The sequence below is a fragment of the Canis lupus genome, chromosome 11 (genome assembly GCF_003254725.2).
Source record: "Canis lupus dingo isolate Sandy chromosome 11, ASM325472v2, whole genome shotgun sequence".
NCBI lineage: Eukaryota > Metazoa > Chordata > Mammalia > Carnivora > Canidae > Canis > Canis lupus.
Window position 1 is genome coordinate 64,877,818 of NC_064253.1, and position 13,738 is coordinate 64,891,555.

General features: G+C 39.9%; 1 protein-coding gene across 3 annotated transcripts in view; it reads right to left on the reverse strand.

The window, feature by feature from the left end:
- Nucleotides 1-13,738, reverse strand: part of SVEP1 (sushi, von Willebrand factor type A, EGF and pentraxin domain containing 1) — a 182,189-nt gene that overhangs the window by 49,845 nt on the left and 118,606 nt on the right. For 2 of the 3 annotated variants that reach the window (XM_025433368.3, XM_049116368.1), the window contains 9 exons: nucleotides 13,047-13,171; nucleotides 11,937-12,060; nucleotides 10,998-11,168; nucleotides 9,864-10,037; nucleotides 9,295-9,414; nucleotides 7,394-7,570; nucleotides 6,547-6,631; nucleotides 5,718-5,909; nucleotides 4,625-4,792 (listed from right to left, as the gene is read on the reverse strand). In XM_025433368.3, the coding sequence (XP_025289153.3) occupies nucleotides 4,625-4,792; nucleotides 5,718-5,909; nucleotides 6,547-6,631; nucleotides 7,394-7,570; nucleotides 9,295-9,414; nucleotides 9,864-10,037; nucleotides 10,998-11,168; nucleotides 11,937-12,060; nucleotides 13,047-13,171 (1,336 nt within the window). The remainder of the gene's footprint in view (nucleotides 1-4,624; nucleotides 4,793-5,717; nucleotides 5,910-6,546; nucleotides 6,632-7,393; nucleotides 7,571-9,294; nucleotides 9,415-9,863; nucleotides 10,038-10,997; nucleotides 11,169-11,936; nucleotides 12,061-13,046; nucleotides 13,172-13,738) is intronic. The other variant, XM_049116369.1, reaches the window with a different exon arrangement.

The window sequence follows — 13,738 nt, forward strand, 5'->3', positions numbered from 1 at the left end:
TTACTACTCGTGTCTCCTAAAGTATTTGCTCTTCCAACCTGAAGTTGAGAGCGATTCTTTTCCCCTTATTTCAAGGGAAGGTCCGGGCAAAGCACAACACCAATATGAGAAGAAACAACATTGGGACCAAAGTAAGAATGTGTGTGTGCACATGAGAAGCAGGCTGGGGTGGCTCACAGAGTGTGCAGGGCAGTGGGAGTTGAAATGGCTGGAGAGGCAAAGAGGCCCTAATCCTCGTTTCAGGCCAACAGCATCTCAGGAAGCCAAAGGAGACGGCAGGTCCATTGCACAAATAGGCCCATTGCACAAAAGCCATGACTTGAATACAGTGATCCCATCCCAGAATAGAACAGACACAGAGCATGTTGGCCTACACCAATCAATTCCTTAGGGGAAAAGAAACAGAAAAGGAGTGAAGAGAGAAAACTAGTTCTGGCTATACCATAATCTGAAAACCTTCCCTATATCACACTTGATGAAACATAACAAGTTATTTTAGATGCACACATTTCTTTAGAAATAAAGAGGAAGTTAACAACAGAGAAGTGAGCCTGTGATCTAATGCTGTGACTGCCATCGGATTAGACGGAGAAGGGAAGAGGAGATGACAGGAAATAAAACTCTGGAGTTGAAACAGATTAATAGCTGAGTCTCTGGCATGAATCTGTGTTCTAGAAAAATACTATCAGTTTCAGACAAAGATTTATGCTGATTCTTACTGGAAAAAAATACATAATGGATATACTTCAGGAAGCAGAACTGTTAAACTCCAAAGGGTGGGATGAGATGCAAAAAGCAACGGTGATGAAGAGAGATTAATAAACCTGCGAATAAATCTAAATAAATGCTGGCTATATTAAAAAATGACTAATTTGAGAAGTTGTAAAAGAAGAGGAAAGCAAAATATAGATGGTGATAGGATGTTTATGAAGAGAGAGAGGATAGAAATTTGTGCTTTCCAAGATATTTGAGTCGTTCAGGAGAGGCAAAAATATTCAGTATGACCTCGGGGTAGGATGATTTCTTAAATTTGAAACACACACAAAATAAAATATAAAGAAAACAACTGATAAATATCAAGTACTATCTCATAAAGCTTAAAATATTCGTATTTCATGACTCAGCACCTTCTACTCTGGGTATGTGGGCCAGAGATGGTCTTAACTTACATGTACCAGGAGGCATGTGTGAGAGACATTTATTTCAGAACTTTTACATCAGCAAATAAGGTAGAAACAAATTAACCTTCTACCAGTAAGGAAATGGGTAACTTACAGATAGCTCATTCTTCCAAAGGATACCATAGAGCAGTTAAAAGGAACTCTGTTGATTTACATGCATCCATAGAGAAAAATGTAAAAAAACCCCACAAAACATGGTAAACTTCAAAAGGATAGTACAAAGCCGCCACATATACAGCAATTAAAACACAAAAATCAATAGAAAGTTTATGGAGACATAGATATGGAAGGACAAAAATGCACATTTGTTACTTTGAGGAGGATGGGAAGGTGGTGAGAATGGCTTCTTGTTTTATTTGTAATACTATATTCCTTTGATAAAAAGAGAGCTAGCAGAACTATGGCAGATATTAAACATGTGCTTTTCCCTCAAGAATGGATGCCCAGGGGGGTGCCTGGGTGGCATAGTCAGCGATGGGTTCGACTCTTGGATTTGGCTCAGGCTGTGATCTCAGGGTCGTGGGATTGAGCCCTGCCTTGGGCTCCAAGCTCAGCACGGAGTCCGTCTGAGATTCTCTCTCACTCTCCCTCTGCCCCTCCCACTTGTGCTCTGTCTCTAAAATAAATAAATAAATCTCAAAAACAGAAAAAAAAAAGGATACTCAGGTAACTTTAAGTAGAGATTAATTAACTACCTTTTCTGTGTTCCTATATATTTCAAATGCTTCATTAGCTATTTGGCCAGAAAAAAAGAGGAGTACAAGGGCTTTCTTTCTAGTCCGGCCATCCTCGTAGCACCCCAAAGTAGAGTAGGGATATTGCCAAAGGGCGTCACTGTTCTTCCTCTCACTAAAAAGTGTTACTTCCAGAAAAAAACAGGGAAATTTTCTCTTAATAGCTATTGATTTTTTTTTCTTTTAGAACAAAATGTAGGTGGCACTGATTTGCAACTATAGATACTCTCTACTAATTTGAGTAGTTTGATTAACTATTTAAGAACTCTTAATTCGGTTAACTATTTAAGATAGTTTCCCCTTAAATTATTAAAGTGTCATCACTGTATATAGCAATAATGATGACAGAGAAAATAAAGCTATATATGTACCTAGAACTCCATGGATCTATAAAGCACTTTCATAAGACTGTTCTCATTCCTTTTAACAGGTATGTGATTTAGGAGGGTAGATTTGGTTTCCATTTTTTCGATGAGAGAAAAGCTCCCACAGAGTGCCTGCCTGCCGAGACCAGAAGGAATATGCAGGATAATGTGGTCTAATACCTCAGGTTGGAATACTATTTATTTTGCCAAGCTTCCATTATTATAGTAGGGAGCACATAGGATAATGCACGTGAAAGTCCTCTGAGAATGGAAAACCCTCTACAAATGTATGGACTTGTAATTTTAATTAGTGCCTTTAGTGCTTCTTTTAATAAAAAACCCTCTTGTACAACATAGAGACCTAACATTAGGCAGAACTGTAACTCTTTTGATATATTTTAGGTGAATGATTTGTAAAGAAAAGAAGAAAAATATTAATTTGTATCTATCGCATGATCTCTAATATTAAAAATATATCTAAAGACAGAATTCTGAGAAGAAACATAGTCTAACCCCACTGTTTATCTTTGGATAATGTTTTAAAAGATATCTTCCATTTTCTTGTTTTATATGGTGATAATGCATTCCCTGTTTAATCAGAAAAAAAATCCCACAGGTTGTCAAGATCTAGCTGTTATCTGGAACATGTATAGTTGATAAGACTTCACCAACACTGAGATGACTAATCTCAAATACTCTTGTGCAGTTCGGAAGTTTTATTTTATTTTTTATTTTTTTTCGTTTGGAAGTTTTATATGGTGATAATGCATTCCCTGTTCAAGCAGAAGAAAATCCCACAAGTTGTCAAGATCTAGCTGTTATTTGGAACATGTATAGTTGATAAGACTTCACCAACACTGAGATGACTAATCTCAAATACTCCTGTGCAGTTCGTTGGGAAGCAGTTTTTAAAGGAGTCAAACTGTGGGGGACAGATAGAGATGGAGCCATCAAAAGCTAACTCCTGCAGTGACATTTTATTTACTTATTTAATCCTAGTACATTTAACACACAGTGTTGTTCTATCAGTTTCAGGTGTATGTACAAGAATTCAACAATTCTCCACATCACTCAGTGCTCCTCAAGATAAGCATACTTTTAATCCCCTTCTCCTATTTCACTCATCCTCCTCCAATTTAATATTAAAGATTTCTTTTTCACTTCAGAAGGTGTTAAGATTTGGGATTTCCATCAACTATTTAACCAAGTGTTTGACTCTCAGAAGCTTTTTGCAAAAAGACAAAAACAAAAACCCCCCAAAAAATGAACTGTCGCCACCTGCTGGCAGTCTTGTATGACCGGGACTGTCTTCTATCCAAGTGAAAGGAACTTCAACTCTTATGATAGAGTAGAAACTACCCTCTCATTTGGGCTTCAGTCATAATAATGGCAAGGTTGGTTGGATTAATGAAGGCCTTTTTTTTAAACCTGGGTAGGCCAGGCTTTATACTAGGCATTTTATTTCTCACAGTATCCGTTAGTATGAACCTTTAATGAAATTGTTTTTATATAGTACACTCGAAGCACAGAGAGGCTATACAATTTTCCCAAAGCCACACAGTAAAGGTTAGAGCTGAGCTGTAAATCCTGAAGGTGGCAACTCTCTGCTAGTGCTGCTTCCAACTATGTCAAAAACACCTGTGGTCAAATCTGGAGCACGAAAGCACTATTCATGGTGAAAATATTTGTTGAAGAAGCACGGGGGTTGGGGGGGCGGTGCAGCGGGAATCAATGAAATGCACATCAGGGGTCCTGGGATTCACTTACTCTCACTTGCTTATCACCTTCTTGAGACAAAGCAGACCACCACCCCAGGCCCCCCTCTCCCTTTCTCTGCACCTCGTAGGACCTTTGTAAGGATCGAATGAGACGGTGAGTTAGAAAGCTCCTTGTGATCTGCTTCCTTGCTTTTCACATTTTACCTCTGAATGAAATGAGATCATTCAAAATATAAAAACCTGAATTTTATTATCTTTGTTCCCCTGTGGACACGTCATCTTTAGGTTATGACTCAGAGTCTTGCCTTCAGTTTTGCAGAAATACACAAATGCCTAATCAAGTGTCCTTTTTTGCATCTTTAAGTATAAAGATGGTTTCCACTGCATTGCCCACTGTCCCTTATTCGAGGCCTACTGTGATAAATTACTCTAATTCCAGGAAAACACTGTCACCACAGGAGACTATATGCTCCGTCTCCGCTGTCAGGAAATAAGAGCATAAAGCTCTCTCTGGCTTTGGAGGCCAGGAAACCTGATCTAGTATTCGACGGAGCCCATCCCCATGGTTAGGGGCACGTCCATTCCCTGGGGCTCCCAAGGCTTCTTTCTCCTGCAGGGTCACTCACCCTTCTTTGCAGGTGTAAGTGACAGTGTTCCCAAAAGTGAAGTTCCTTCCGGTGATGACAGCGTCTTTGATGGCCGGCGGCTCTCCACAGACAACAAGATGGCAGGTAGGTGGCGCTCTGTCCCAGCTGCCTGAGGCCGAGCATTCGATGACAGAAGGGCCCTGTAAGCTGGGAAAGAACGGCTATTATCCACTGCCATGGAGCTGATTCTATCCGAGCAAGGGAACCTGAGCAGGCTCCAGAGCGTTTCCGTCAATGAATGGGCTAAACCCACATCACAAGGGCTGCAAAATAAAATGTGCTCCCTGGGGGTGCAGTAGGGCTCCAGACCTCACAGACAGAGCCCCTGGGTGAGAAGGGGTTAATAGGCTGGTTGGGATCCGGTGAGAGCAGAGAGACATCCAGGAAGTCACAGTGGCTGAGGTCAAAGGGCACACTGTCCTTGTCCTGAGCCTGGGCACCTGCGCTCTGTTGCTCATGACTCTGACCTCTGTTCTTCCTATCACTTCACAAACCTCGCATCCCAGTGGCGTGGCTTCTCCACCTTTGTCTGCCTACCTGATTCTGACTGTATGTTTGACTTCCTCTTCACTGCATCTGTTTCACTTCAGATCCCATTGGCCAAGTTTCTGACTACAGCCTGTCCCTACTGTCCCTTCTATTTGAACACACACACACACATACACCCATGCATACACTGTTGATCTAATCAACCTCATGCGGTATTAAGAAACTGGGCCCTTGCCCTGATATGCTTTTTGCAACATCCCATGCAATGTTCAGTATAAGCATGGTAACTTATGTACCAAAAAAAAAAAAATCCAGATATTGTAGTAGGCCTCACAAACATGTTTTTGCTTTCGTGTTTAATGACTAAATGTTTATAGTGACTCAACTAGTGCTCCCAGAGTCAAAGTTAGCTGAAATATTTCCCTATATAAGCTGGTCTTCCTGAAACATACTAATTTGAGAATATCTTTTACATTTAGAAACTTGTGTCTAAAGTCAGCTAGTTACATATAAATGAAACCTATTGAGTAAGTAATGAGTAATAGGGTATTTTAGAAGCTTGGCTGGTGTCTATGGACATTACCTGTATCCACTCTCACATGAATATGATGCAGTAGAAAGGTAGGTAAGCCCACTCAAAATATATTTCCCATTATTTATGCTTTCAGGGCTAGAACACTTGACCAGTTCACATACAGGAAGAGAATGACTCCAAGAACCACTAGCAAGACAGGAAGATTCTTTAGCACCATTCAGAGTATATCCTTTATTACACCTAAAGAGGATAAAGGGAGGTTACTGAATATAATTTGCTTTATTTTGCATAATTTTATTAGTGCCAAGACCTTTAAAAATGTTGAGAATTCACACTTTACAATTTATTGGAAGAGTTGTTTCTTTTTTCTACTGAAATCATGCTTTAAAATTATTGTTTTTCAAGGTTGAATACATCTTCCCCATAGGGACCTTGGTGAGTGGTAGGTAGAAAAATTAAGAATTTGGCTTGCCTCCAGTTTATGTCATGGATTAGTAGCTGCAAACAGAAAATTCTGAGTCTGAGAATGTTCTGGTTTGGTGTAAGTACTTGAGATAATGGGTCTAGAGCCAAAGCTCCAGCTTATAACCAAGAATATTCCTTAGTTTGCAGGACCTTCCTCCATTGCATCCATTCTCAAAGCTCCTCAAGGATGCTGGTGACAATAATAAGGAACTTGTCAGAGGATTTAAGGATTCTACATAGGACTATCACCATTAGGCTATGGAACTTGAATCCTTCATCCTACACATAATTTAAGTAATTCCATATTAATTAAAAGCCATCCTCTGAGAATCTTCTTCTTTCTTTCAGTTTTATATCACAGCCTGCATGTCATCAATGACTTTTACAATGTAGTTTTAACCTTCACACTTACCTATATGTTACTTTACTGCCATAGGTAAATGATGATACATCAATGTCACCATTTTCTGGAATAGCTGGGACACCACAGAAAACAGCTACAAGGTAGAGAAACAAAAGAAGTATGTATTGCTTTTTTCACAGTGTGCACAAGAAGCTTTTTTTTTTTTTTAACCATAGTTGACTTTTTATTTAAAAAAAATTACAGGGTGCAATTTCCAGCATATTTTATAAAAGTACTGCCTGTATCAAACCTTTATGTCACTATTAATTCCAATGAAGAGCTGCCTTTTTTTTTTAAGGTGCTAATTCCAATTGATGGATACATGGCCTTAAAATAGAAAGTTTCCATTATTTATCCAAATGTCAAAATTAAGATTACCGAGAAGTTTATTGCCTTATGGCAATAATTTATTTTACATAAATAATATTCTTTATTAAAAACTATGAGGTCATCCTGTTTAAAACTTTCAGGGTAATTCACAGAAAATGGATGTATTTATTCAAATTATACACTGAAGCGCTGGGCTATTGGCTATAGACATTTATAAGTAAAGCAGCTCTGTAAAGAAAGAAGACACACAAATGGATCTGCCTTGATATAATATACATAATTGAAATTAATGAAACCTGGAAGACCAATATTGTTATACTATGTTCTGTTAGGATCTTAAAGAAGAAATCACACATTTAGTAATCCAAGGGCAGCTCTGGGTTACCTTGATTGCCTTTAAAAATGAGCCTAAGAGTTGGGTTTTAAATACAAAGAATATTGATACAACCTAACACGTGACATGTCTATATCTTAAATGTTTAGTATTGCCAGACACCCATGAACATGGGGAACTTGTGAAACATACCTTCACAATATGGTAACAGATCACTCCATTCTCCAGACTCTAAACATGTGATTTTGGTGGCTCCCACCAGCTGGTATCCTTCCTTGCATGAGAATGTGACTTTGGCGCCCAGTGTATAAATCTCACCAGAAGAGTAGCCATTTTCTGGATTTCCCGGAGCCTTACATTTTATAGGTTCTTGAAAGAGAGGACAAAGTTTTTGTGGGACAATAAGTGGGTGTTCACACAACCATGCAAGGTCTCATAGCAAAATAATTTCACTACAGTTAAAGTACCAGTTGAATCTTGTGGGAAAAAAATAAAAAAAGCTTTTGAAGGGAGATACAGGAGGGTTTGGGATACACTGGACATTAGAGCAGAACATACATTTAACAGGCATTCAAACTACAATATTTTGAAACACAATGACTAACAAAAATATACAAAATTTATGTGGCCGAAAGGGAGGTGTTTATTGGGTGGTGCCAGGGCATTTATTAAAAGAACTTTAGCTTCTCCTATCTCCCCTCACCTTCACGCCTACTTTTTAAAAGCAACTGGCTTTCTGTCAAATTGATGTAAAGGCTGTATCCTAAGGAGATGGAAAAAAATTCTCAGCCTGCCTTTCTAATCAGACTATGAATCAGAAATCCCTACTATGTGCAAATTTAGGGGTTGGTCACCACTTCTACGAAGGGAAGTAAGTTAAAGGGATATTTAGGACTAGAGTTGGATATGAGTAATTATAAAACTTGAATTATCAAAAAGGGAAGATATATTGATTCAATCTTTCTGAAAGTAATTCTGGCCATATGAGTCAAGGACTTTATTTGTATTTATTTATTTATTTTTAAAATTATTTATTTATTTTTTTGAGGGGGGAGGAGCAGGGGGAGAGAATCTTTTTTTTTTTTTTAATTCAATTACCCAACATATAGTACATCATTAGTCTCAGGGGAGAGAGAATCTTAGGCAGGCTCCACACCCAGCACGGAGCCTGATGCAGGGGTCAATCTCACGACCCTGAGATCATGACCAGAGCCAAAATCAAGAGTCAGATGCTTAATATACTGAGCCACCCAGGCACCCCATCAGTCAAGGCCTTCAAGTATTTTTTTTTAAAGATTTATTTATTTATTTTAGAGAGAGAGAGAAAGCGCACACATTGAGGGAGGTGCAGAAGGAGGGAGAGAGAGAGAGACAATCTCCAGCAGGCTCCGTGCTGAGCATGGATTCTGATGCGGGGCTCGATCCCACAACCCTAAGATCATGACTTGAGCTGAAATCAAGAGTCGGCTGGTTAACCAACTGCGCCACCCAGGCGCCTCCTCTGCCAAGAACTTTAAATGAATCCTCTCAAAAAGTGAATGCCATTATAAGACTTGATTTTGAGAATTCGTCTTTACTTTCTATTTTATGGGAGTTGCTTTCTCACAATAAATGCAGAATGACATCAGTGAGTTGAGAGATGGCCTGTTTGATCAAAGTTATCACAAAATATAGAGACGTGATATGGCAAGATGTCCATTTCTTTTCAACAATAGAATTCTGTGTGGCTGAGGCAGAAGAAACACACTGATGGTGAAGTATCTTTTTTTTGCTCTGACTGAGGCCATAGAGGCCAGTGATTGTATTTCTAAATCCCCTCTATGATTCTTGTACTATATGGACACTGCTTCAACTTTCTGGTGATATGGTTGGTTCTCAGTTTTTTTTTTTTAGAGATTGGGAAGTTGGGAAGGGCACAATGCTAATTTAAAGCTCCTTTAGTTATTACTTATGTGTCTTTTTAAAGATGGTTTATCTTCTCTACCTGCCCTCTGCACTTGAAAATGATGTCTTTTTAAATAACATACATTTGAAATAAATATATACTTAAATAAAAAATTAATAAACTTCCCAATGATACATGTACTAGTTACCTGCACAGTTTTTACCATCTCCTGTGTAGGGTGGGATACATGAGCAAATGTAGGATCCATTTGTATTCAGGCAGGAAGCATACTCACTACAATCTGACCCAACTGCGCATTCATCAACGTCTAAAATGAAGATAGCTTACAGGTAGTGAAGTTGATTGATTTTTCTTATGTATCAAATACTTGTTTTTACTCTTAAGTCATTACATATTGCTTAACGTATAACACCAGAGATATTTTCATATAGCAAAAATAAACTATACTCTAGTAAATATAGTAGTCATGATCACATTGCAGATACACAATAAAAGCTGTTATTCTCCCACTTTATAGGTGGGTAAGTAGAAGAACAGAGATAGATTAAAAATAGTCTTGGTATCGAGCCTGGTAACAATTCTAAATATTCTTGGCACATCTAGAGACAGCTGCTTTGTCACAGTGGCTTGCCCAGAGCTTACTGGGATGAGATGAAGTTAACAAAAGAATGTCACAAGAGAGCCTCAGGAATTTGGGATGATTGTCTCCCAGGGAGCTAGAATAAACCCAGACAGTACTGCCAAGATTTATCTCACCAAGGCATGATGGTGAAATGCCATTCCAGCTCCCGTTGTCTGTACAGAACATCCTTGAGTCACCCAACAAGTAGTAGCCATTGTTGCACTGGTAGGTCACTGTGCTGCCAGCATGGAAGTCCTCAGCTGAGTAAAAGCCATTCTCCAAAGGGGGTGGCACCCCGCAGCTAATGCCTGTAACGTGCAGGAAGAGCACACCTACATTAGGAGCGAAATGCTCCAAGGACGTGTGGTTCATGTTAAGCTAGTAGTTGAGTTAAATGGGACTTTTTCATTGGACACGAACACAGATTGAGAGCCCTGGAGGGGTGGAAGCAGGCCGTGGCCGTACCTGTGCCCTCGGCAGCTAGCAGGCTGCCTGGCTCAGAGTGGGCACGCAATTCATGAATTAAAAACCAAAATATTTATGAAGGTCCTGCTAGACACTGTCATAGATGCTGAAGTTACAGTAATGAACCCCAGAGGTACACGCCTGCCTTGGAGCCTACTGTCCAGTGGGAGCAGAGAAACAAGCCACAGGTGAACACATATGTCAGTGAGCATAAACACTACGAAGAAATGTTGCTATCGCCCAACCTAAACAAGCAGTCTCCTTCCACCCAGGCCCTCGCTTGGGATTTTCCTCCTTTGCTTTATTTTTCTCCATAGCCTTTACATCTGGCCCTTGTTCTTATTTATGATAAGTCATATTTACTCATTATTTTCTGTCCCTCCTGTTCCTGTGGAAACTCCACCAAAGAGACTTTCTTCCAACCGCTGCATCACTAGAACATAGGTCGCTGTCTAGCGATGTAGCAGGTGGTCTAAAATCGTTGGATAAATAAATGAATGGATGCACTCAACTCAAGAGCTCTTCTCCTGTGTCCCACCCGGCCTGTAACCCATCTCTCTTTGGGCTCCGGGCCCCAGTTCAGTCTTCCCTTCCCATGGCAGTTCCCTGTTGCATGTGGGGTGCAGCCACAGGGCTGGTCTCCTCATCACCCATGTTCCGCATAGAGAGGGAACTGCTCAATGAGTATTTGCCGTGTTTACTACTGCGGTGTATCTAGCTTTTATCTAGCATTCCTGAAAAATGTTCCTGTGGTGCAACAACTGTCAGGAGCTACTGAAATGCCTTCCGCAAAGGCAGCTCACGTTCGCAGTGGGGGAGTGGTTGTGTCCACTGTCCTTGATTCAGACAGTACTGCACAGGGTTCCCAACCATCTGGAAGCCTGGGTCACAGAACAGACTGATTTTGGAGCCTGGCTTTAAGTCTACCGACGTGGTTCGCAGGTGAGGTATCAATCCTTCTAAGGGTGGGCAATCTGCAGGCAAAGAACACAGGCACAGAGCTTGTCAGTGTGGCAGCATCACCAGGTCAAGTCTCAAATCACATGTGGCACCAGCATGTGAGCGCCACTCTACTGCTATGCTACTAAGACAAGGCGGCATGTGACCAGATCACTGGCGAGCAAAATTGCGAGAAAAAACTATTTGAGTTAACCACTTTTCCTCCTCATTCCTCAGAAGTCAGCTGAATATTTTCTAAAAAAAAAAAAAAAAAAAAAAAAAGTGGTATTTCAGGAATATTGATGAAAGATACTTAGAAGTTATCAAAACCCATGAATTCTAGGACATCTTTAGAAATTTCTTCAAATACATTGGATTTTATGATCATTCAGTTTGATTATTTAGTGCGTGGACTCTACCATCCATAGCTTTTCTCTCTATGCTACCTGCCTCTAGATGGCCACTGGGAATTACAGGGTTGCAGGTACCCCATCTCACACAGATTAGGGCTTTCGGGGCATTTGAAAAATTAACCATATCCCTCTTCTCATCCTATTTTCCTAATCTGATTTCCTCATTGTCCAAGTTTCTTCCACAATTTTGTACTCTCTAATGCAGCGTTCATTTGAGTATTAAAAAATAAATCCTTTGGGTAAAGGTAAAGAAAATGTGAATTAGTGGTTAAGCAGCAGGCTGACAGGCACACACTCCTTGACCCACAGGGAATTCTGAACTGTCTCTTTTTTCACTAGAAAATCTTGGGAGTAGTCAAGAGATGCCAGTTTACAGAAGAAAATTCTAACCAGAACAGAATATGCTCTTGTAATTTATCTTCACTTTTCCCATAATTCCAGACAGGAAATCAGGCCAGGCTAACACATTTCCTTTTTTGAGTTCCTCTGGGCATGAGGTAGCCAGTGATTTCACCTGAAAGTGTAAACACATGTCTTTAGATACACCTTACTTGTTTCCATATGACAGAGTTATTATATCTTAACGTAGTCCTATTGAAAACATTCACAGATCTGGGGGTGGGGGTGAAGGGAAGGTGGCTTTTGAACAGTATGGTTTCAGGAGTAACAGATAAGTCTCTTCCCTCCCCCTCTCTCCTCCACTTCCATCATCCCCTCTCCCAAATAGGTCAGTTGCCAGATATTCTGAAATTCTCCACATAGGATTTCTAAAGTTCTGCAGTTTAATGAGGTATTGTAGATGTTCCCTACTCCTCATTCTCCTGTCTTCTGCCTCTGATGTAGAGGTGGGTAAACTGAGGCCTAGACAAGTTCTGTCCCTATAATAATAAGGGCAGACATTGAGGAAGCCCTTGCTGGGTGGCAAACGAGACCACTGCTATACGTGCCATGTTGTGTGTGATCCTGTTGAAACTTCACTACTCACTATGCTATCTGTTCATCTTTCACAGATAAGGAAACTGAAGCATAGAGGGATGGAGTAAATATGTTCAAAGTCATCACTACAAGGCTGTTGTAGAACTGGGATTTGAACTCAGGCTGTTGCACTCCAGCCTAGCTTTAACTGCTGGCCTCTCTGTCACTCTCTAAGCATGATCTTGCACCAGCCCTCAATTTCTGCATCTCTAGTCCAAGGGATTTGAACCAGTATCTCTCTCATTCTCTCCAGCTTGGAGATTAGTTATTTACAATTATCCTAAAATAATAATATCCAACAAAATTTAAAAACAGCACCAAGAAACAGAAGAGGGGATTCATTGAAAGCAACCTTAGGTAACCTCTGCCCAGCTTAGTCTATGACCATAGCATCAAATGATATCGGTGGTCAAGTCTGAAAACCCAGAGGTTACAGTAAGATACGGCAACGTTAGTCTGTTCACATTTTTACTAGGTTTGTACCTTTGTATCTCATTACTGTCATACACTGAAAATGGAATTGACCTGCTGTGGAGACAGGACATAGTCCCAGAGGTTCAGCTGGCTTATGGAGCCCACAAAAGACTCAGCTGGGTTGAATCCTTCTCCTTTCTGGTCTTGCTCTTGCCCAAGAACTAATGCACCACCACCTAAAGAGAGGAGACAAAGGAGAAGGAAAACTGACTTCGTTGTCTGTTATTCCTAAAATGCTAACTGAACGGAAGCATTGGCAATATAAACGTACCAGGGAAAATTGTTGAAAAAACCAAATTACCTTACCAAAAAAAAAAAAATTGCATGTTTCACCTATAAGGACAAATTCAATATTGTATGTAGAGCCACTTAAAAATAATCAGAAAGGTTTATTTAGAATATTACATCAGACTTACAAACACTTCATGATAAAAACCACACATAAACATATGTGCAGGTAATATTTTATGTCAACAAAACAGGTAAGTTCTAATTTGCCTCCTTTCTTCCAGGAAGTTACCCTCCATGACAACTACCACCAGTAGCTGCTCTGCCTTTTCTTCTTCTTAACCCTACAATGATTACATTTCTATCGCCAATTCCAAGGTAACTCTCAATTTGCCAGCGGCCACCTAATTGTCAAATTCAATGGAAACTATTTTATATCCACCTCTGGTGATTTCTTTTTATCATTGGTTCCTACTGGCCATTTCATTCTATTAAACTGTCCTTCCTGGATGTAC